This window comes from Leguminivora glycinivorella, chromosome Z (genome assembly GCF_023078275.1).
Source record: "Leguminivora glycinivorella isolate SPB_JAAS2020 chromosome Z, LegGlyc_1.1, whole genome shotgun sequence".
NCBI lineage: Eukaryota > Metazoa > Arthropoda > Insecta > Lepidoptera > Tortricidae > Leguminivora > Leguminivora glycinivorella.
In genome coordinates, this window is record NC_062998.1 from 10,354,781 (window position 1) to 10,376,593 (window position 21,813).

Sequence of the window (21,813 nt, forward strand, 5' to 3'; positions counted from 1 at the left end):
GCCCTAAGATAGAATAGAGCATGCATTTATTATTATACATTATTATTTTACATAAAAGAAGTCTATTCACTCTCGATTTCTTACCGTCTCATACGTTCCTTCTCTATGCGCTCCTGTTCCTTCTTCTGCTCGCGCTCGGCGTTGGCGTGGTAGTTCATGATCGCCTTGTTCATGCGAGACAGCTTGGCCTGGTTGTTGCGATGGTACTCCTTGAAGTCTTTGGCTGCAAATACAAGTCAATATGACTAATGTGCAGTTAGCAACAAATTTATGTGCAGGGGTTATAGTAGTTTTACCACAGAATTAGATTTAGAAGAAACAAGTTCATCTATTTGTATGGCGGCCAAGAGTGTCAGATTTTGTACTGAAGTTGATACTTGCCTGTGATTTTAAATATGTCGCAGGCCCTTGAGTGTTCATAATATTTGTGTTGTTGCAATTAAATATCACGTAAAGAGGCATTTTTAATGTTTTTGTTGACTTCAACTTACAAAAATTGACGCCCGAAAGCTGCAAGCTGCGATTAAAGACGGACAATTAACTCAGTGGATTTTACTGACTCCATTTGACATGCTAAGTAGATACGTTTGCTTCATCTAAGTTTTACTGACTGAATTAACTTTATAATAAGTCTCTAAAGATCGGACGGCCTCCGCTTACACACATGTTAATCTTGTGAAGCCTGAACGAGCAGGGAAGAAGTAGGGAACGGACAAGCTACTGGTGGATGTGTCGCAGTTGTTAGCTTAGAGCTTACCTTCTCACGACTCGACAGGAGTACCGCAAGGAAGTATACTAGGTCCACTGTTGTTTCTGCTTTACATTAACGACCTACCCAATGCTACAAAACAGGAGTGTATCTTATTCGCCGACGATACTACCTTACTCGTAAAATGTAACGACACTATGACCTTTAATGATGATATAAACGACGCAATAAGAGACATAATAATATGGCTAGAAATCAATGACCTTAACATTAATTTAAACAAAACCAAAGTGATACAATTTTTAACATGCAAAAGTAAGAAAATGAATTTGAAGGTAACCTATAATGACACTATAATTGAAGAAGTAGAGGCAGCTAAATTCTTAGGTATAACATTGGACAGTTTCTGTAATTGGAAAGCTCATATAGATGACTTGCGTATACGGCTGGATCGCTTTGTATATGTTCTAAATCGCGTGCGAAATGTAGTTTCGGAGGAAGCAGCTCTTACCGCATACCATGGTTATGTGGCATCCATATTGCGATACGGGCTCATACTATGGGGTAACTCAGTAGACGCAGATATTATATTTAAATTACAAAAAAAATGTATCCGAACTCTATGCGGAGCAGAATTTTTAGCGCCTTGTAAGTCTTTGTTTCAATCCAAACGTATACTGCCTCTTCCGTCACTTAATATTTTTGAAAGAAATTATCACAACCAACTCCAAACGTGGAACACATAGAACTAAATTGCTTTTACCTATGACTAAATTAGCGTTATCCAGGAAAAACGTTTACTGTATGGCTATCAAATTATTCAATATCCTATCTGATGACATTAAAGAATTACACCCATTGGTTTTCAAAAAGACATTGTTTAATCATTTAATTGAAAATTGTTATTACTCCATTGATGAATATGTAATAAATTGTAAATTATAATCAATTATTTAATACTAATTATTTATTGTAAATTCAAATTAAATGTTTATATATAATTGATTTATTGTCACTGTTGCGAGCTATGCTGTTTTGGGAAATGCTTTATGTACAGAACTGCATGAATAAATATAGTGCGTAAGACTAGTATACATCTTGTATATAGTTAGTTAAGTTTTGTTAGTTCATAAGTAAACAATATTTGTACGCCTGTCGGGGCAAAACAAGAATCGTGCTGTGGATATTTTTTTTTTGAACACCTATGTATATACGCTTGTTTTATGCAAATAAAATAATCAAAAAATAATCATTCATTCGCTGGTGGTTCGCATGTACACAAACATGGATGTGAAGTGCGTGTATTGCGCAATAGAAGGGCCCATCTACATGTGTGGGTTCAACTTGCGACAGGCGTATTCAATACAAATCGCCCGCCATGACTATCTGTGCTTTACTTCTATGCTGCAGTACAGTCTGCGAGAGCTCCTGGCCCCGTAGCCGAATGGCATTTCTCCGACGCCAAACGAAAGCGATACGCCGCTGGCTCTGTCGCGCCAATACGCAAGCGCGATAGAGATAGATATCTACTATCGCTTCGTTTCGTGAGCGTTTCGTGAGCGATTGTGCCATTCGGCTAGCCACCCTGGTGCTTCTGGCGACGCTTGCGCTTCGAGGCTTGTGTAGTTTCTCCAGCTCCTATGTGGCACGTGCCTCTAACAGCCCCTGCCACTCGGGTCTATAAACTAGTCATAGCACGGGTATATGTTACTTACCATGCTGCAGCACAGTCTGCAAGAACTCCTGGTGCTTCTGACGACGCTTGCGTTCGGCCTCGAGCTTCTGTTGTTTCTCCAGCTTCTCCGTGGCACGCGCCTCGCGAAGACCTTGTCTCTTCGTACGTTTGTACGCCTTGATGTTCACAGCTGTTTCTAACGTTGTGTCGCGGCGGACTTGGCCGAGGATCTGTCAACAAATACCACCATACTTGAATTGAATATATCATTTGAATAGAAATTTAGAAGACCGTATTATGTCGTAGTCGCCAGAAGACAAGTGTACACTTGCATTAGGTAGCTTTTTTTGGTGGTTAACTGTAGTTTACCGCCTACGCCCACACACTAATATAATGCTTTCAATAAAACTTATGCAAAAATTTAAACGACATACTTAAGAGTATGACCACATAGAGTATAATTTGGTATAATTTTAATGTTTATTCTTATATTTTTAACAAAAGCTCACCTCAGCCCTCAGTTGTTTCTGGAAGTTGAGCACGCGCAGCGCTCTCAGCTCGATCTGTGCCTGCAGCCGCAGGTCGTCCGATATGTTGGCCGGCAAGTTGGACAACACATCCATCCGATGCGCAATACGAGCGGCAATTCTGCAAGCAAACGCACAAATTCAGTTGATATTCGTAAGTTATTCTAATGTTACAAGATCGACTACAATGTGTATAGAAGTCATTAACACAGCATGTTACGTATTAATAGCGGGATATACAATATAATTATGTTCTTTTTCAGCAAGTTTATCAATTAACTACTAGCGGCAAGGTTGGCCAAATTGTTTACAGAAGGTAATCCGCTTGTTTATTGAACTAACAGTAATGGTATGTATTAAACAAAAGAAACGTTACCTGTTTTCTCTTTCGTTGAGGATTTGCAACGGGTCGATTCCCACGGGCTTGGGTATGCTCGTGATGCGATTTTGTTTCGCACCAGGAGTGGGCGCACCGGGCTAAAACAAAGAATCGGGATATGTGAAAAGCGAATCCATACATAGGTCAATTTATAGCACAATATTTTCTGTTATTTTACCGTCTAGTTTCTAGTTTAGTTTTACTAGAGTCAATTGATGCGCATGTATTGTTCTGTGTAGGAATTGTATACTTATATATTTACCTGTTGACTGGTGGGAGCGGCGGCGTTGCCCGGGCCCGGCGGTCTGACAGGCGCCGCACCTCGAGGCGCTCCTTGGCCCATTGGCTGATAACATTATACAAAAATACAACAAAAAATACAAATACAAATACGAAAATTCTTTATTTCAGTAAATATGGGATACATAATGTTAATGATATTAGGGATGGAGTCGCCCATTAAGGCGATATATTTCCGTAGGCGCTGCGCGCACTCGTTTTTTGAAGCCGTTAAAAACATAGGAAAACGCAATGGAAAAATCTGAAAACGAAATATGTTAAATTTCAGGATCTGGTGAGTATGTTATGGAGTTGAACAACATGAATGTTACAACTTCACTCGATAGAAAATGACTCCAAAGTTACCTCTTCTCTTAACAATAAATCGTTCCCATGGCTATGCTAAGAACTTTTTTGACTTGTTTTTTACTTCAATATATAGGTAATAAGATTATCTAGACGAATCTGATGAGTTTGTGCCGGTAGCGTCATTAAAATAATATAATATTTACCAAATACTACCAAATCCGCAAAAAAAGATGGAACAACTATGAACCCAATTTTAAGACCTGTTACTAATCCTGTTTTTGCAAAAAAAAATTTTTTTTTTAATTGTTTTGAAATTGAAAACATTTTCGATGGCACTTATGGCCTCTTCAGTCGCGCGGCGGCGCTTTCAGAGGATGGACCTGTGTCAGTTTTCTCCGCGTGGTCACGTGTCATTGAAGCAATGGGGAACAAAGCTTTGAGAAGGCAGAAAAAATAATTGCGTGCTAGAAAACAAATAAATAAAGAAAATTGTAATCAAAGCCCGTGAAAAGATAAGAAAATGATAATTTATATATACACGTAAGTATTTCATTTTCATATGATGTTTATCAAGTGACATTTACGATATCTAAACATCATAGATTTTAGAAACCCCTAGATGACGGGTCTGTGACGTCATTACAGCACAACTTTTCCACTTAGAAAATATATGACTGATATCCAGCTAGTGAACAAACTTACGCAAAATTTTCATAAAAATATTGAATTGTTCGAAAGAAAAGGCGGCGGTAGGTACAGTACTGATTGAAGATCAGGGTGGCTAGCCGAATGGCACAATCGCTCACGAAACGCTCACGAAACGAAGCGCTAGTAGATATCTATCTCTATCGCGCTTGCGTATTGGCGCGACAGAGCCAGCGGCGTATCGCTTTCGTTTGGCGTCGGAGAAATGCCATTCGGCTACGGGGCCAGGTACGGTAGGCATTTTGTCTTTCAAAATTTGGTATAAGGTTAATTAGATCGTGCTACCCTCCGTCTATATTTTTTCTGTGTCTATGCCAAACATGTGGCCAGCCTGACAGAAATTTTGTTTGACAACTATCGCCATTTTTCCACAATAGTTAAAAGATTTCAGTGTTTTAACTTCTCAATAAATTTTGATGAAAGTCCATAATCATACATTGATAAAGCTGGACAATTTATTTTTATTTGGGTGATTACGGTATGATTATTTGTAACTTGATATTTAAAGATATTTGTCTAATTTGCAAAAAAGATTATATGAATCCTTCAACAAGCTGTCTGACTCCTTTGACAATTATTGAATTTATTACATGAGATTAGTTGATACTTGATATGAATATTACTTGAGAATTCAAGGTAGGCATAGAATGGTATTGATAATTTATCCTGTGCTGGGTTGTATTCCATTTGGAGGTACGGTAGTGGCGGTAGTGCCCCCGCCAACACGAGTCAAGCGAAGAGAAAAGCTGTTTTCTTGAAGCATTTTGTCGTTCTTCTGAATCATCGAATTTTGGGTCTGGTTTAAACCAGATAAATATAATTGTCAGGATATGATATCAATAGCAACTTTATTAAATAGACAAAGTTTCAATTGCATAGTTTTCATACTTTAGATTTTATTCATATCTTAATATAAATAGCACAGATTACATCAGTGACTGGCTGAGTGACTTCATCATGTTTGAAGTTGTAGGTTCATAAACAAGAATAAAATTCGAAACTTTGGCATATATACAGCTTAAAGGCTTTCAATATGAAAAAGAAAAAGCGTTATTTATTCACGACTGACAAATTTTATGTGTCTTTTTAAACAACAGTGACATGACATAATATCTTTTTACATAAAGTCTATGGTCAAAGAAGCTGATGGTTACTGTGTTCTGTTAACAATAGGTTTATGAGAAAAAACTTCTACATAAAGTAGAAAACACGCCGAGATGTTAATCTTTCCCCTCCTCCCGCCTCCCCATTTTTATGTCCCCATTTTCAGTTTTTTTATATATTCAGGAAAACCGTAAAAGCTACGGTTATGATGTTTAGGAGAAGTAGGTATATTTCCATAAAATTCTCTACACAGTATTATCTTTGCAGGTAAATAATTGTAACTCGTAATTTTCAAATTATGCTCCTATTTATTATGGGCCTAATGATGAAAACGCAAAAAAAAATCTATTGTATACATTTCGACTGTTATGATACAGCTCATTTCTATGGAACATCCAATTTTTTTTCGTGGTTTCAGCATTGGACCCTTAATAAAAGTTGTTCATAATGATATATAGCTTTTTGGGCGGTAGAATTAAAAACAGTAAGACATCACTCTTGTAGAATATATGTAATAAATTAGAAAATACTTACAATATTTACATTTGGCACTATCAAAATTCCATTCTTCTACAAAATATTAGGAATCAATACTAGCAGCACTGTAGATGAACTAAATCACAGTAAATTTTAACTGCTTAATCCTGCTGGTGATTTGACACTTAAAGATAACCTCCAAATTCAACAAAGAAACACTATGTCTAACTTCATGAAAATTATTGAGTCGCAAAAGAGCCTGGAGAGCAGTGTCCGCAGGATGCTCTCTGGTTTTGAGCAGAAGCTTAACGTTTCCCCAGCCGCCAAGGCGACGATTGTCAGTGTCAGCCAGGAACTTTCGGTGTTTAAGGAGCAGACGCTGGCATTGCTCAAAATCATGGGAGAGCAAATCAATGCACTCAGTAAAACCCAGGAGATTTTGGAGATGAGGCACAGGCGAAAGTTTCTGTTATTCAACGGTATACCAGAGGAAGCCGCTGAAAATGTAAGCGACAAAGTCTCCAGTATCATCTGCGAACATCTGAAAATCCAGGATGTCTCATCGCCTAGTCTCAGGGTATGTCATAGGCTAGGTAAGGCCGCTGAAGGTCGTTGCAGACCAGTTCTGGTGCGTTTCGCCGACATCAGACTAAAAACATCAGTCTGGAAAAAGAAGACGGCCTTCAAGGGATCCCCATACTCTCTTGCCGAGTTCCTGACTCCGCAGCGGCAGGCTCTTTTTATTGAGGGACGTAAGGCGTTTGGCATGAGGAACTGTTGGTCTCTGGACGGCAACATCCACGTCAAGCTGCGTACTGGTAAACGCGAACTCATTGAGTCCGAGGACGACATCATTCGGCTGAAGTCTGCAGAAGGCGAGGGCCGGCCGCAATTGACGTCTACACCGGAGCCAGTTGGAGAGGAGGACGCCGCTGCTGCTGCTGACCCCAGCGGCCAGCTTGGCCGAGCTCGACGTGCAGTTAAACCAGTGTCGCATTACTAGTATGTTATAGTGTTTCTGTTACTAGGTAAACGTATCGAAACTTAACGTGTAGATTCTGTAGGTCCAAAATTTCTGTTTACATATATTTGCACTGCAAACTTTGCAGTCTCATATCGCAATTTCTTAACTTTGGCTCAATATTTCATTACCCTCTAAATTTACTTTTATTTAATATAATAAAACACGTCACGTTTCTTTTAACGTCAAACTGTCAGAGTGTCAACTGTCAAATCTTACCACTGTCATTCATTTGAGTCACAGTTTGCAATGATATTGTTTGAGACATATTTTAAATCACTTGTTTTGTTTTATTTTAAATCACTTGTTTTGTTTTTTATTTTTATTTCACTATGTTTAATTGACTGGTTGTCATGTTTAATTGCGATTTTTTTCTACTCTGTACTGCATTATTTGTAATCTCTAACAGGTGAACCGGCAGGATAAGCAAGGATTGTATGACTGTTTTGTGCTGTTAATGTATTTATATTGTACTGTTATTATAGGATTTTTTAGTATTTGATATATTTATCTATATTTACTGTATTTCATGTCCGAAGATGATACATTTTATTCTGCCAGCAATGATAGTTCGGCTTTTCTATCAATTAATTCACTTAACACTTCATACTCTTTAAACCAAATTTTAACTAAGGATCTCGATTCTTGTTCCTTTAACGTTTGCCACATCAACGCCCAAAGCATCCCGTCCCATTATACAGACCTAATTGACACATTTCAAACAGATCATATACATGCAGTTCTGGTTTCTGAGAGCTGGCTAAAGCCTTCACTCGACTCAACTTCTTACGCCCTACCTGGATATGTTTTAATACGAAATGACCGTACTGGAAAGGGTGGCGGCGGTGTGGCAATTTACCTCAGGAGCACCATTCCGTATAGAATCTTAAACTGTACAAATTCTCACTACACCGGGTCTGCGGAGTGGATTTTTCTTGAGGTGAATGTTAAAGGAGTCAAGGCCGTTCTGGGGGTAATTTACTGTCCTCCAACAATTGACTATTTTTCAAACTTAGAACAAATTCTCGAGTCCTTGAGCACGGAGTACTCACATCACTTGATAATGGGTGACCTCAATACTGACCTGTGTAAAGACTCGCTTCACAGCCGTAAATTGAAAACACTTCTCCAATCTGTTAATTTCTCTCTTCTTCCACTGGCCCCAACTCATCACACTAGCTCTTCTGACACTTGGTTGGATGTCATTTTGGTGTCCTGTCCTGACCTCGTCGTAAAGCACGGGCAGCATCTGGCTCCTGGTTTTTCTCATCACGATTTGATATATGCGTGTTATAAAATTAAACCACCAAAATGCAAGCCTGCACTCATAACTATGCGCTGTTTCACCAAATTAGACCCCGATGCTCTGTCCCGTGATGCAGCAGCTATTGACTGGGCACCAGTGTTTTCGGCTTCCTCTGTTGACGATAAGGTTTCACTTTTTAACGCCGCCGTATTAGGACTTTTTGATAAACATGCACCAATGCGTACTGTTCGTGTCAGGCGACCCCCGGCACCTTGGATCACCGAAGGCGTTCGTATGGCCATGAGGAGAAGGGACCGAGCCTTCAGAGTGTATAAGCGCGACCGTACCGAAAATAACTTTTTATTGTTTAAGCGAGCCCGCAATCGGTGTAATCAGATGGTGCGTGCAGCGAAGCGTCGGTTCATTCACCACAATGTTTCTTCTTCCTCTATGGCCGACGTTTGGAAATTCCTCAAAACACTGGGCCTAGGAAAACAAACAAAAGGATACGATGGCACTCCCTTTACACTTGATGAGCTCAATAAACACTTTTCTTCTGCTCTTTCCGTAACTGACGATATTAAGACAAATACCCTCTCATTTATTTCGTCCTTACCCTCATCTTTATCTGTTTTTTTCTCTTTTTTTCCAACTTCTCAAACAGAAATAAAAAATATTGTTCGAGCCATCAAGTCAAAAGCCGTTGGGTGTGATGATGTGAGTCGTTACATGATAGCCTCGATTCTTGATTCTGCGCTTCCTGTGATTACTCATATCATCAATTTCTCTTTAGTAAATGGCGAATTTCCTGCACTCTGGCGGAAAGCTTTTGTAATACCTCTTCCGAAAACTAATAACCCCACTCTACTTAGTAATTTTAGACCCATCTCAATTCTCCCTTTCTTGTCGAAAATCGCTGAAGCTGTTGCCCACAGACAACTTTCTGATTTTATTTTCTCCAACAAACTGTTGAGCCCGTTTCAGTCTGGTTTTCGACCAAGCCACAGTACTTGCACTGCATTAATCAAAGTTACTGAAGACATCAGACGTGGCATGGCGGATCAATTGGTCACAGTACTTGTCTTGATCGATTTCACAAATGCTTTTAATACTGTCGATCATGACATCCTCCTTGCTCTTTTGAATCACCTTAAAATATCGTCTTCAGCTCTTAGTTGGTTCTCTGCTTATCTTGGGGGCCGCAAGCAAGCGGTGCGTGTCGGTCGGACTTCGTCGGACTGGTGCGATCTGGCCACTGGTGTACCCCAAGGAGGTATTCTCTCTCCACTTCTATTCTCCACTTTTATTAACTTTATTACCCCAGAGTTTCGTTGCGCATACCATCTTTACGCCGATGATCTACAGCTCTACGACCAGTGCAAAGTGACCGATGTGTTGGCTGCCATAGAGAAGTTAAACGGGGACCTCTCTCATATACAGCAATGGTCGGGAAAGTTTGGCCTGTTTGTAAATCCCGCAAAGTGCCAGGCCATTATCATCGGTAGCTCTAAACAACTTGCCAAGCTAGATCTACAGACGATAGGTCCAGTGCACTTCAATGGCACTCCTATTCCTTTCAGCTCGTGCGTTAAGGATCTGGGAGTGCACTTGGATAGCACTTTAAGCTGGAGACCGCAGATTGCCGAAATCAGTCGGAAGGTTACGGGCACTCTTCACGCACTCAACAAGCTCAAACACTTCTTGCCAGTCAAAACTAAAACACTGCTAGTTAACACCCTGATTTTACCCATTATCGACTATGGTGATGTATGCTGTCCTGACTTGAACGAGGAGCTTCTTGACAAATTGGACCGACTCCTTAACAATTGTATCCGATTCATCTTCTGTCTTCGAAAATTTGATCACGTGTCCGCATTTCGCTCACAGCTCGGCTGGCTTCCCATTCGTCAACGGCGTAATATTCGCATGCTCTGCACTCTTTATTCTATTCTTAATGATCCACACTCCCCTGGATATCTAAAATCTCTTTTTAATTTTTCTGATGCTTCGCGGGTCCGTCAGTTTCGCTCTACCGGCAATCTCACTCTTTCTATTCCTCTTCACCGTACGGGCTTCATGTCATACTCTTTCGCCATTCAGGTCATCCGCCTCTGGAACGGTCTACCACCTAACATTAGGAAATTACCCAACAAATACGTTTTTAAAAAATCTGTGCGCGACTTCTTTGCTGGCAGCTTAAGGTAGAATTGAATGTTATCTTTCTGACAGGTTAATAATATATATATATATATATATATATATATATATATATATATATATATATATATATATATATATATATATATATATATATATATATATATATATATATATATATATATATATATATATATATATAATTTATATATATGAGTACCTATGTATTATATAACCTATCGTTATTTATGTAAAAATAGTATGTAATTGTATGTACGTTAATATATTATATGTCTAAGCTTTTGATTGATATTTCAAAATTGGTCTCTTAATGCACCGCCTACAATCTTCTCTGCTTTGCCCAAAGGTTGACTGGTAGAGAATGCCTCATGGCATTAAGTTCGCCTTTTGTACACTAAGTTGTTCTTTTGTGCAATAAAGTTTAAATAAATAAAATATCAAAAGTAACTATGCAAAGTTTGAATGGTCCTTTTCATTTCACCCTGTCGATCTGTAGCTAAGTGCGATTACTAAGAAGTTTCGACGATGGCAGTTGGAGAATCCGATAAAATCGATAAAATTGATTGTAGCTTAGGGACGTCCTTAAAAGCAACGACAACGCTGACCAAACATAAGTACTGTAACTATTAAATCATTCGTATTACTTACACAAATGATGAAACCTAATAAAACAAAATAAGGCGGTGATCGTTTACTATCAGGCGATACAGCTGCTCATTTGCCTCCTATTTCATGAAAAAACTAAGAAAGCCCAGTTAAAATACGGCGATCATTATACTGCGATCCGTCTGTGTCATGCTGCCGCGCGAATATGAGTTCCCGTGTGCGACAAGCGAACAGAGCCGCGCGGGCGGGGCTGCCCGGACGCCGCGCACCTCACCCCCTTGGTTTGGTTAGTTTGACAGATCATCTCGCCTTAAACATAAAAATGCTTGTGTCGGGAGACACCGCTCTTCCTTAGGTAGGTATAGTGTTACAATAATACTAACTAATACTATTCTAAATTATTACTACTATGTAATCCTACTTTTAGTACTAAACTAAGCCTATGTGTAAAGCTACAAATACAAATTAAATTAAATCAAATATTACCTATATTAAGTAAGTTACTCGTAATTTGAATTTGAATTTCCACGCGCCTGCGTGTGTGTGTGTGTGTGTGTGTGTGTGTGTGCGCGCGCGTGTGTGTGTGTGTGTGTGTGTGCGCGCGTGTGTGTGTGTGTGTGTGTGTGTGTGTGTGTGTGAGTGCGTGCGGGAGTATATGTGTAGAGTGTAGTGTTCTCTACCTCATCGTACGTTTTAGTTTGTAGCCAACATGTTAGGAGCTTTTTACATTCATAGTAAGATTTTGAGTGTATATCCAGTAATAATTTATTAATTTTATTGTATAGGTGTGCTGATTTTATGTTATAGTGTGATCTGCCAAATGAGGTACGTGTTTTACATGGGTTCACTACGTTTACGATCAGTCTTTTCTTTTTGATGTTTGGGTTAAATGGTAAAGTCCTGTGTTTCCTTAAAATAGTCTGCATTATATACATTTTTCTAACAGATAAAAGTCCGCTTATTTGGTATAGTATGTCAGTAGGAAATCTGCTTTTTTTAAACTACATGACTTTGAGGAGTGCTCGTTGCGCCCTTTCATCTATGAATCGACTTTTTGCAGCACCCCCCAGATAGTAATACAGTACATTAAGACAGATTGTGCCATTATAATAAGAAGCATTGTAAATATCAGTGCTATCCATGATTATGTACTATTGTATTTCAGTTTGAACACAAATATTCGTAGATGCGCTCCAGAGCGAGGGAGCGCACTAAATTTGAAACTACGTGTATACGCTTAGATGTGCTTACCCTTGCTGCCCTAACGTGCTTGAAAGGTAAGAAAAAGATAAAAACGAGACGCAATAACATACCGGGTTAACCAGCGGCGGTGTAGGTTGAGTAGGCGGCGCCATCTGCCCGGTCATAGGCAAGGGTGTCGGCGGCGCCCCTCCGCCTCCGCGCGCGGTGTCGCCCGCCGCGCCCTTGCCCGCGGGCTGGCCTTGTCCCTGCCCCTGCTGGCTGTACGGCGACGGCGGCTGCGCTGGCGGCGTGGGGCACTCCGGCGGCGTGTCTCCCGTGCGCTTGCCGGCTGCCATGAGAGCGATCTGCTGCGACACGGGCTGGTTGCGTGCCAGGTTTCTGTATGCTGCTATTTGGGCCCTGTAATGATTTGATAATGATAGTTCGATCTTTTTAAACAATGTATTGTAATGGTAATTTTGGAGATACTTACTTGAGTTGGCTCAGCTGGTTGTTAGAGAACAGACCCTTACTAGGGTCCTGAGCGTTTGATCTAGCTCTAAGAGCGAGAAGCTGCGAGTACCGCGGGTCTTCCTGTAGCCCCTTCTCTTCCATAGAATCGATGGCGCGCTGCAACGCGTGTAAGTTATCTGGACCAGGCGTCGCCATGGAGCCTTGCATGGGCGAGGAGGAGGACGCGCCGTTGGAGGAGGTGGAGGGAGGGGCGCCCTGATGCGGAGGAGTCTGCGCCGAGGGCGGGTGCTGCGGCGCGGCGGGGGGCTGCGATGGCGAGGGCTGGTTGGGCGGCGTGCCGGGCGCAGCGGGCCCGTGCGCCGCGTAGCCGGGCCCGGCGGGCGAGTGCGGCGGCGGGCCCTGGCCGGCCATGAGGCCGTGGTGCGGCATGTGGCCGGGCGCGCCGGCCGGCAGCCCGTGCGGCGGCAGTGGGACGCCGGCTGGCCCCGCGGGACCGTTGCCTGGTGGCGGAGCACCACCGCCCATAGCCATCGGTGCCTGTATAGTCATAATTATACCATTGTTATTTGTAATCATTGTAGAATAGTACTGTGTGAACATTCAATTTTGCGTCCCCCTAAATTTTGTAACAATCATTTACTCATAAAATCAACATTTGTTTGATTCTAGAATAAGTACGAATTACTAACTAACAATTCTACGTACGAATTACTAACTAACTAACAATACGAAAACTGTGTGAATAAAATATCTAACTACGAAAAAAGTAGGTACTGTAACTCATTGGTACGAAGTAGAGATGGGCCGAATACGGACTTTTCCGAATACGAATATTCGGCCGAACATTCGGTTCAGCTGTTACCGAAGCGAACATTCGGCCGAATATTCGGTTCCACTATATTTAGAACCCGGCTTAGAGTTAAAAACTTTTCAATGCTTGGTAATGGGTACTAACTAAGGCTCTTAATGTTCCTATAATTTAGTGCATAAGAACATTTTGATTTTTGTTTCTTAAGCTACGTTATTTTTACTTTTTTACATAATTATTGTAGGTACTTATATTTAATGCATTTTTAACCCCCTTTCGTCCTTAGAATCCTGAAATAGGATGTTACTATCCCATGAATTACGAAACAACTTGCGCTATTTATTTACTTTGTTTATTCGGTAAATATTCGGCAATCTAACCGAACTATCCGGCCGAATACGAACATTGAAAAACTTGCCGAATATGCCGAATACCGAATATTCGGCCCATCTCTAGTACGAAGGAATGGTCAAGTGAAATTTATAACGAGTTTCAGTAGTATTGAACCCTCATAGCCTACTTGATTATCATAACAGTTTTACTACCAAAATGGCGCGTGCAATAGAGATATGTAGCTGCTCTCTCGTACTGTTTCTTAGCTTCTTGACGTGTGATGCCAGTAAAAATTATACCTTATACAGATTTGTAGCATTAACAAAGAGGGACAGGCAAACATTGTACATTATTCATAGAAACTATGATCATAGCCATTTTTTAAATGGAGTTACAAATGAAGCAGCTATACCCATGCATGTTGTAGTTGAAGACAAATATCTGACGGAATTTGAGAGTATTGTCAACAACAGTGATGCTTTGTTCACAAAGTTTAAACAATTTAAGTTGTATGTTGATTTGATATATTAAGTAAGTTTATGTTAATGCAGTAATTGTGTGAAGATACATATATTTCTTATTTTTTACTAAAGGGCTCCACAACTGACTGAAGATGCATGGGACTCAAGAGATTTAAAAGATGACATGATTATTTATAACGGGTTTCAAGATTTTCCAATGATAAAAAAATTATATAAGTACTGGGAAAATAAATACGCAAAAAAGATTGAAAAGATTCTACTTGGCAAGACACATGAGAAAAAGGATATTGTAATTTTAAAAGTTCCTGGCAATAAAACATATGGACATAATAATCCAGCAATTTTTATATTAGGAGGGGAGACGGGGCATGATTGGATTTCACCAGCCCTAGTGCTTGCTTATATGAAGAATCTACTAGATGAAAAGTTTCATCCATTTACAAAACAATTTGATGCATATTTTCTCCCTGTACTAAATCCTGATGGTTACACTTATAGCTTGTACAAAGTATGTAAGACACATTTTCTATAGTTCTGTTCGGAAAGGGCAGAGTTGTGGAATGTATGGGGCCCAATACATTCTGTACTCTTGTCTATCCAAACATGCTTAATTTAAATTTGCACAATATTTATATTTGCTGAATAAATTAATTATATACTAATTTTAGGATCGCTTTTGGGCCAAGAATAGAAAAATTATTCAGCCCCGAATATTGTGCCACCCTGATCTTGCCAGAGGTGTCAATCTTGATAGAAATTGGTTACACAAAGCTAGAGGTAAGTTATACACATGAGAAAGTAGACTAATGAATAATTTGCCTTAAGTACTGTATGGAAACTGCATTACCAAAAGTGACTTTTCTAGTAAACCCTAGAAACTTTACTTTAAGTAAAGTTGCTTAGCTCTTTCTTAATGGAAAACTAATTATGTAACGGTCATCAAAAAGTGCCATATTAACTGTAACTAACTTGCATTGCATGATCATATAAGACTGGGTGGAAAGGGTTTGTTAAGCAATCAAACATAAAACTGCCGTGCAAATATTGTAGAATTGCTACAAAATGTATTAATTTTGCAGGGGAGAGAGCCTGTGGCAATATGTACTTTGACAATGCTCTTTCGGAACAAGAGACATATAATCTGTCTGAATTCTTGGACAAAATAGCACCAAATATGTTGGCCTTCTTCAATGTTAAAGGATTTGATAATTTAATTACTACACCATATGCATTTAGGGATAAACAACAAAGTAATATTGATACTATTGTAAGTAAACAGGATTTGTTAATATGTAATATTTACTGCCAAAGATACTCATTTTGTTAGATAACTGTTGCTAAGTAGCTTATTGTATCAAAATATGTTACAAGAAGTTAAAGTCATATTGCTATCTAATTTGTATAAACTAAATCATCATTTACTTAGATTTAGAACAGCACTAATAATTATCTAGGTGGATAAATATTAACACTTTTCTCGAGAATGTATCTTATAAGGTATATCATTAAGCCCCCTCTATTAGGCTACATCAGATGCAATTGAGGCTTGAATTCTCATTTTTTAAGAATTTGGCAAGAAAAGAATTAAAAGATTGCCTTTAAAGATAAAGAAATACAAATTAAATTAAAAGATAAATAAAATGTATATAATTATACAATATATTTATGTACAATATTATAGTATCCACCTTAACTGCCTTTACTCTAATGCAATGTCAAAAACTTATATTACTCAACATCACAACTACTAGCAATGACAGAGAAATGCAATTTTCACAAGAGTTCACTACTACTCCTTTATTATGCCTCATAAAAATGATTAATTTTGTGTAAACTAACAAATAGCAATTGCTGGGATCTGTAAATAATTATGTATTCTTTTACAGAGGGAAATACTAAGGCAAACAGCACACGATTTAAATACAAAGTTCAACAAATCTTATTACTATGGGACCACCAGAAGTCTTCTATGTAAATATATCTTAATATTCAGTTTAGCTAGAATAAGTAAGCCTAAACCTTCAATATACCATTAGTAAAGTGTATATTATAAGTCACTTAAAAGGTAGTATTTAATGAATCTTATTATAAATTATATGTTTTTGAGAAGCTTGCTTATCATTGGGTACTACTACAAATGGGTAAACTTATTACCTGTAAGTTAAACACTCTAAAGTTGATTTATTTCCTAAATAATGTATTGAAAAAAATATAGATATGATTTGTTAATCTTCTTAATAAGTTAGTACAAATTACAAAATTTGTTTCAGTTAACTATACTGGAAATAGTGCAGACTGGGTGAAAGAAAATTTAAATGTACCTGTGGTAATAACCTTCTACTTGACACACTATGATAATATTTTGCCAGAAGTAACAGATATTGGCCCATTGCATTTAGAACTAGCAAGGGGAATAAATGAAATCCTTTCATTCACTGCCAATCTGTATGGGCCACTATTTAATTAATAATATGAAGAAATACTTGCTACTAATTTTTATGATTATTATTTCTGATTGAGCATAAGACAATATGAACAGTAAATGTTTGACATTCGCATTTGATCTTTAATTTAAATGAAGTAGTAACACATCTTAAATTTTATAGTATACCTGTCCTGGAGCCATATGCCCAATTTGATGCTGCATGTATCCATGGGGAGGGCCTTGCCCAGGCATGCTGGGATGCTGTGCTCCTCCAGGCATGGCCAACCCATTAGGACCAGAGGGATGCGAGCCAGTGGGCATGGCGTGTCCCGGACTGCCCATATGCCCGCCAACCATATGAGGCGGCATCTGATGCGAGTTAGGAGGCATGCCGGGATGTTGCTGCGGGGGCCCGTTTGAATTAGACGCAATTGGGTGAGGCGCCGGCCCGGGCGACATGTGGTTCGACATCTGGCCCTGAGGAGCCCCCGCCTGATGCGGTGTCGGTGGCCCGTTTACATGCTGCTGGTTGTACGGGCTGTGAGGCGACTGAGGAGGTGCCGGGCTTTGTGTAGGCGGCCCCATAGGACTTGGCGCCTGGGGCGGGGGCATTGGACTGCTCTGAGGAGACGGACTAGCCATCTTTAAGCAATGATTATCTTATTACACCATGTCACACTTGAATCATGCGAATTCGCGTCGCTAGATGATATGGCGGCGCGTCGACCGATGTATTGACTAAATTTTCTTCTGTTCGATCACTTCAAATACACATTACTTATGGTAAGATTAAAATGTATGTTTATAACGTCTTCAGTATTAATCCAAACACGTAATTTCTAGAATTACCAAAGAAATACGAAATATGAGAAACAAGCCCACACAAGCGAACGAGAAAGTAGATTGGGCACCACCACAGAGTACGCAAGACTGGCTTAGAAGAGTAGGTAGATTTTTATTATGTCAGTGACATTTGAATTTCGGTTATACAAAAAAGTACTACCAACTTAACATAGTTTAAAATCGTCCTGTCCGGAACGGCATCTGAATTTTGATCTGAATGCCGCGAAAGCGAGACAGCTTATCTATTTCGCGCGAGTCAATATGTTTGACAGCCCATGAACTGAACCTATTGTCTTCACTTTGCATCTTTTTCAACATAAAAGTATAAAATTTGTATTAAAACTGTTGTTATCTCAAAGAGAAAATGTTAGTGCTGTTACACTATAGCATATTCCATTTATTTGTAAAGTATTCATTCAATTATGTGTTATAAGTTACGCATACACATCATTTTTAACGCGCTATTTGCCGGTATGCTGTAAATACAGTATTTCATCAAAAGTACAATCAAATTGATGAAGAAATAATGTATGAAGAAGATGATTACATTGAGGAAAACACCTGGACATACATTGCATTATGTGGCGAACCAACCCTCTACGAGGGTTTCAGATTTGCAAGGGACTTGATATTAGCGAACTTTATTCTGCGCTGTATAATCCAGTGGGTGCCTATTCCCCACAACGTGCGGCACAGCGTGTCGCTCGTCATCGGAACCTTCCTGCTGTACTGCAATGTAGGCGCCGCCTTCGTGTGGACCGTGGGTCTGACCGCCAGCTCCTACATCATCATACTGGCTCTGTCCTACATAACCAACACGCATAGAGGGGTAACAATCTCTTTCATTACCATTGGTTACCTACTGCTCTGTGAGGTATATGTGATTAATCCCAAGATGTGGCAGCAGATTCGAGGCATTCAAATGATAGCTGCAATGAAAATAATATCAGTAGCTATAGATTTGGATAGAAACCTTTTTAAAACTATGATCAATCCTGTTGAATTTGGTGGTTACATGATGTGCCCAGCCAATTGTATTCTTGGGCCATGGATCTCCTTCCATACTTATAGTAATTGCCTAGTAGTAAAATTTTTATCAAAGAGGTGGATAAAATTAATTGTATTAAATTTTGCTTTGTCAATGCTGTTTTTAGTTTTGTCAAACTGCATTGTCCCATGGTATGTGCCAGATAATATTACCAAGTGGTTGGTTGCATATAGAGATGCCCAAGCTTTTAGGATGTCCCATTATTTTGTTTCAAGTATGTCAGTGGTAACAATGCTGAGTGCAGGTTTTGGTCTCACAAATGACTGTCACTCGGAACTAACCGTCACAAGACCATTCTTTATTGAGCTTCCAAGATCTCTTGTGCAAGTAGTAGTGTACTGGAATATGCCTATGCATCAATGGTTGAAGAATTATGTGTTTAAAACATGTCAACCTTTTGGGCACTTTACAGCTCTGCTGTCAACTTATGTGGTCTCTTCATTGCTTCATGGTCTGAATTTCCAATTAGCAGCTGTCTTGCTCAGCATTGGAACCTTTTCTTATGTGGAATATAACTTTCGATATAAGGTTGCATCAGCATTGGAAGTCTGCTGCTTAGCTAACCCATGTACAAAAGCATGCCACCACAGGCATAAAAAGAATAGTTTCCTAGCAGTCATTATCAACACGGTGTTTTCCTTAACAACAATAATACATCTTGCTTATCTTGGAGTAATGTTTGAAGCATCATTTGCTGTCCAGGAATCTGGCTACTCTTTCAACCACACTCTCAGTAAATGGGAAAACCTTAATTACTTCAGTCATGGCTTAGTAGCATTCACATACCTTATTTATTTAATGATGTAACCTACTCAGTAAGTCAATAGGATTATAGCTTACAGCTAACAATACTGAATTCACAATTCTTACTTATTTGCACAAAACATAATCACAATAGTAGTAGTAGTATTAGTAGAAATATCACATAGGACTTGAACATTTGTTAGCCACATTAGGAACTGATTTAAATAAAAAAAAAAGCAATAGGTGTTGTACTGATATTTTATATATTAACATTATTCATGTATTGTGTGATGTAACCCAGAAGAGCCAGCTCAGTTATAAGAATTATAAATGGATAGGAAACTATACACAGTTGGTATAAAATCTGAATCCATTAAAAATGTGATATTAAGTGCTTTTAATAAATTTAGCAGTCAATCTCTTTAATGATGGTTTGGATAAAAAAATGGACAATTATGGGTAAAGAATTTATAAAAAATGGTTTCACTTGGTTTAAATTAACATTAACAGCCTAGCTAATCATGCCAATCATACAACATATACAGCTTAAAATCTGATGTTTATAATATATGTCTTATACTTTAACCAGTAGTAATGGAAACGCTGGGTAGTATTACACAAATATCTTAACATTGATAGTACTAAGACTGGTAATAATATTTACATTTCTTAAGTCAATCTGGAATGGTTATTGGAAAACTATGTATGTACTGTAGACACTGTAGTTTATGTAGGTTTTAATCTTAACAATATCAAATTCAAAAAATGATAACTTTTATTCTAAGAAACACAAATATCATAGTGATATCAGATCTTTTGAATCTCATCCTTTTCTTAACTTTTATAAGATTGATCTCTTAGTATTATTATGTATTAAATTAAGTCTATTATTTTAGCTCTACATCATTTCTATACTTTTTTTTAATTACATTAAGTGCATGAAAAAAATGTTAGAAAATATACTATAGCAGCACAATAAAATCAACTGAAGTTATTTACAGACTTTTTCTTACAACCAACTTATTTTATCAAATAGTATTTTAAAATTATTTCTGGTGATATGACTACATGTTGTGACATTTGCAGTGAAGGTTTCATCTTCATTCTGTAACACTTGTATCCTGCAATTCACTTTTTCAGAAGTAGGGGCATCAGCACAAGCCTCAGTGTTCTCCACTAAATCTTTGCTGGAGCTAAAGTACTCTGGCCGAGTGTATAACAAAGTCACTTCATGGCCTTGCACAGATTTTTGTAGAACACGAAGAAGACTTCTCAAATAAATATCCATCTTGGTAATCTTGAAGTTCTGTTCTGACCAGTAGAATGCTGTCAGTGTATCAACCACACATAGTGATATACTATTATGTTTTGTTAAAATATTTTCTAAGTTTTGAAATGTGGTGTTTAGTTGAGTTGCATCAAAAACATCCAATATGAAAATTTTATCAATCATATCATTGAGCACCATTGGATAGTCATTGTTGTGAAGGCCAAGATTATATTTTGTCTGAAGTTTATTCTGTAATGATGCAGTTAATGCTTGCAAGCTAATGTGACCATCTGTATTTATGATTAGAACACCTTTTTCGGCACCACCAAATTGTATAGGAAGTACAGCTTCGGCAATCATGTCTATCAGTAGGAATGAACAGCTTCTGTTACTAAATATTTCAATCACTTCACCTGGCTTTGGACCTGATTGAAACAGGTTTGGGTAGAAGTTGTCGACTGTAGTTTTCCTAGTAGACAATCTTGTTAACAATTGTATTCCGGATTCTACTTTAAATTTAGTTTTCTCCATGTCTAAAGCTGACACGACAAAGTTACTTTTCAAAGTTGTAAACTATGATAATAAAGTTTGCATTAGTTTAACGGCATATCTGGAAGCGGAATTGGTAAAGAGGTGGTACGAAACAATTAGTAACACAATGGGTATTTATAACATTAAAATTATACAAAATCAAGCAACCGGCCCCGTCTAGGTTATTTTTTACAAGTTCGTGAAGTTTGACGTGTTTGAAGGACGTTCAGAAACCGGATAAGAATCCCAGTATATCTTATTGAAATAGGGCTTGAATAGGGTTCTCTTTTAGTTCATTTGATTATAAAATCAAGACCAAAACGTTGTACTCAGGCATTTTTTGCAACAGAAAATGAGTAAATTAGACTGGTTCACAATGGGTTTGCTTCTGACTGGAGTGCAAACTCCAAACCAAAGGAAACTCATTAAGAATCCAAACGCTCTCTTAATTATGGCAA

At 38.6% G+C, this 21,813-nt stretch overlaps 3 protein-coding genes across 3 annotated transcripts in view; 2 read left to right on the top strand and 1 right to left on the bottom strand.

Moving 5' to 3' along the window:
- Positions 1-17,837, bottom strand: part of LOC125240608 (ATP-dependent helicase brm) — a 78,090-nt gene extending 60,253 nt beyond the window's left edge. The window contains exons 1-8 of the mRNA XM_048148568.1: positions 17,106-17,837; positions 12,891-13,408; positions 12,529-12,817; positions 3,553-3,636; positions 3,288-3,388; positions 2,894-3,032; positions 2,425-2,614; positions 85-223 (exon numbers count right to left, since the gene is read on the bottom strand). Of these exons, the coding sequence (XP_048004525.1) occupies positions 85-223; positions 2,425-2,614; positions 2,894-3,032; positions 3,288-3,388; positions 3,553-3,636; positions 12,529-12,817; positions 12,891-13,408; positions 17,106-17,561 (1,916 nt within the window). The 5' untranslated portion in view covers positions 17,562-17,837. The remainder of the gene's footprint in view (positions 1-84; positions 224-2,424; positions 2,615-2,893; positions 3,033-3,287; positions 3,389-3,552; positions 3,637-12,528; positions 12,818-12,890; positions 13,409-17,105) is intronic.
- LOC125240609 (carboxypeptidase A1-like) lies at positions 15,399-17,098 on the top strand. Its single transcript, XM_048148569.1, has 3 exons — positions 15,399-15,761; positions 16,381-16,465; positions 16,765-17,098. Exons 1-3 carry the CDS (start codon positions 15,594-15,596, stop codon positions 16,959-16,961), a joined length of 450 nt encoding a protein of 149 aa, XP_048004526.1. The 5' UTR covers positions 15,399-15,593; the 3' UTR covers positions 16,962-17,098.
- Positions 17,838-18,033: 196 nt separating the features above from the next.
- On the top strand, positions 18,034-20,063 carry LOC125241904 (protein-serine O-palmitoleoyltransferase porcupine). Its single transcript, XM_048150609.1, has one exon. The coding sequence runs from the start codon at positions 18,289-18,291 to the stop codon at positions 19,615-19,617; it is 1,329 nt and encodes a 442-aa protein (XP_048006566.1). The 5' UTR covers positions 18,034-18,288; the 3' UTR covers positions 19,618-20,063.
- The last annotated feature ends 1,750 nt before the right edge of the window (positions 20,064-21,813 follow it).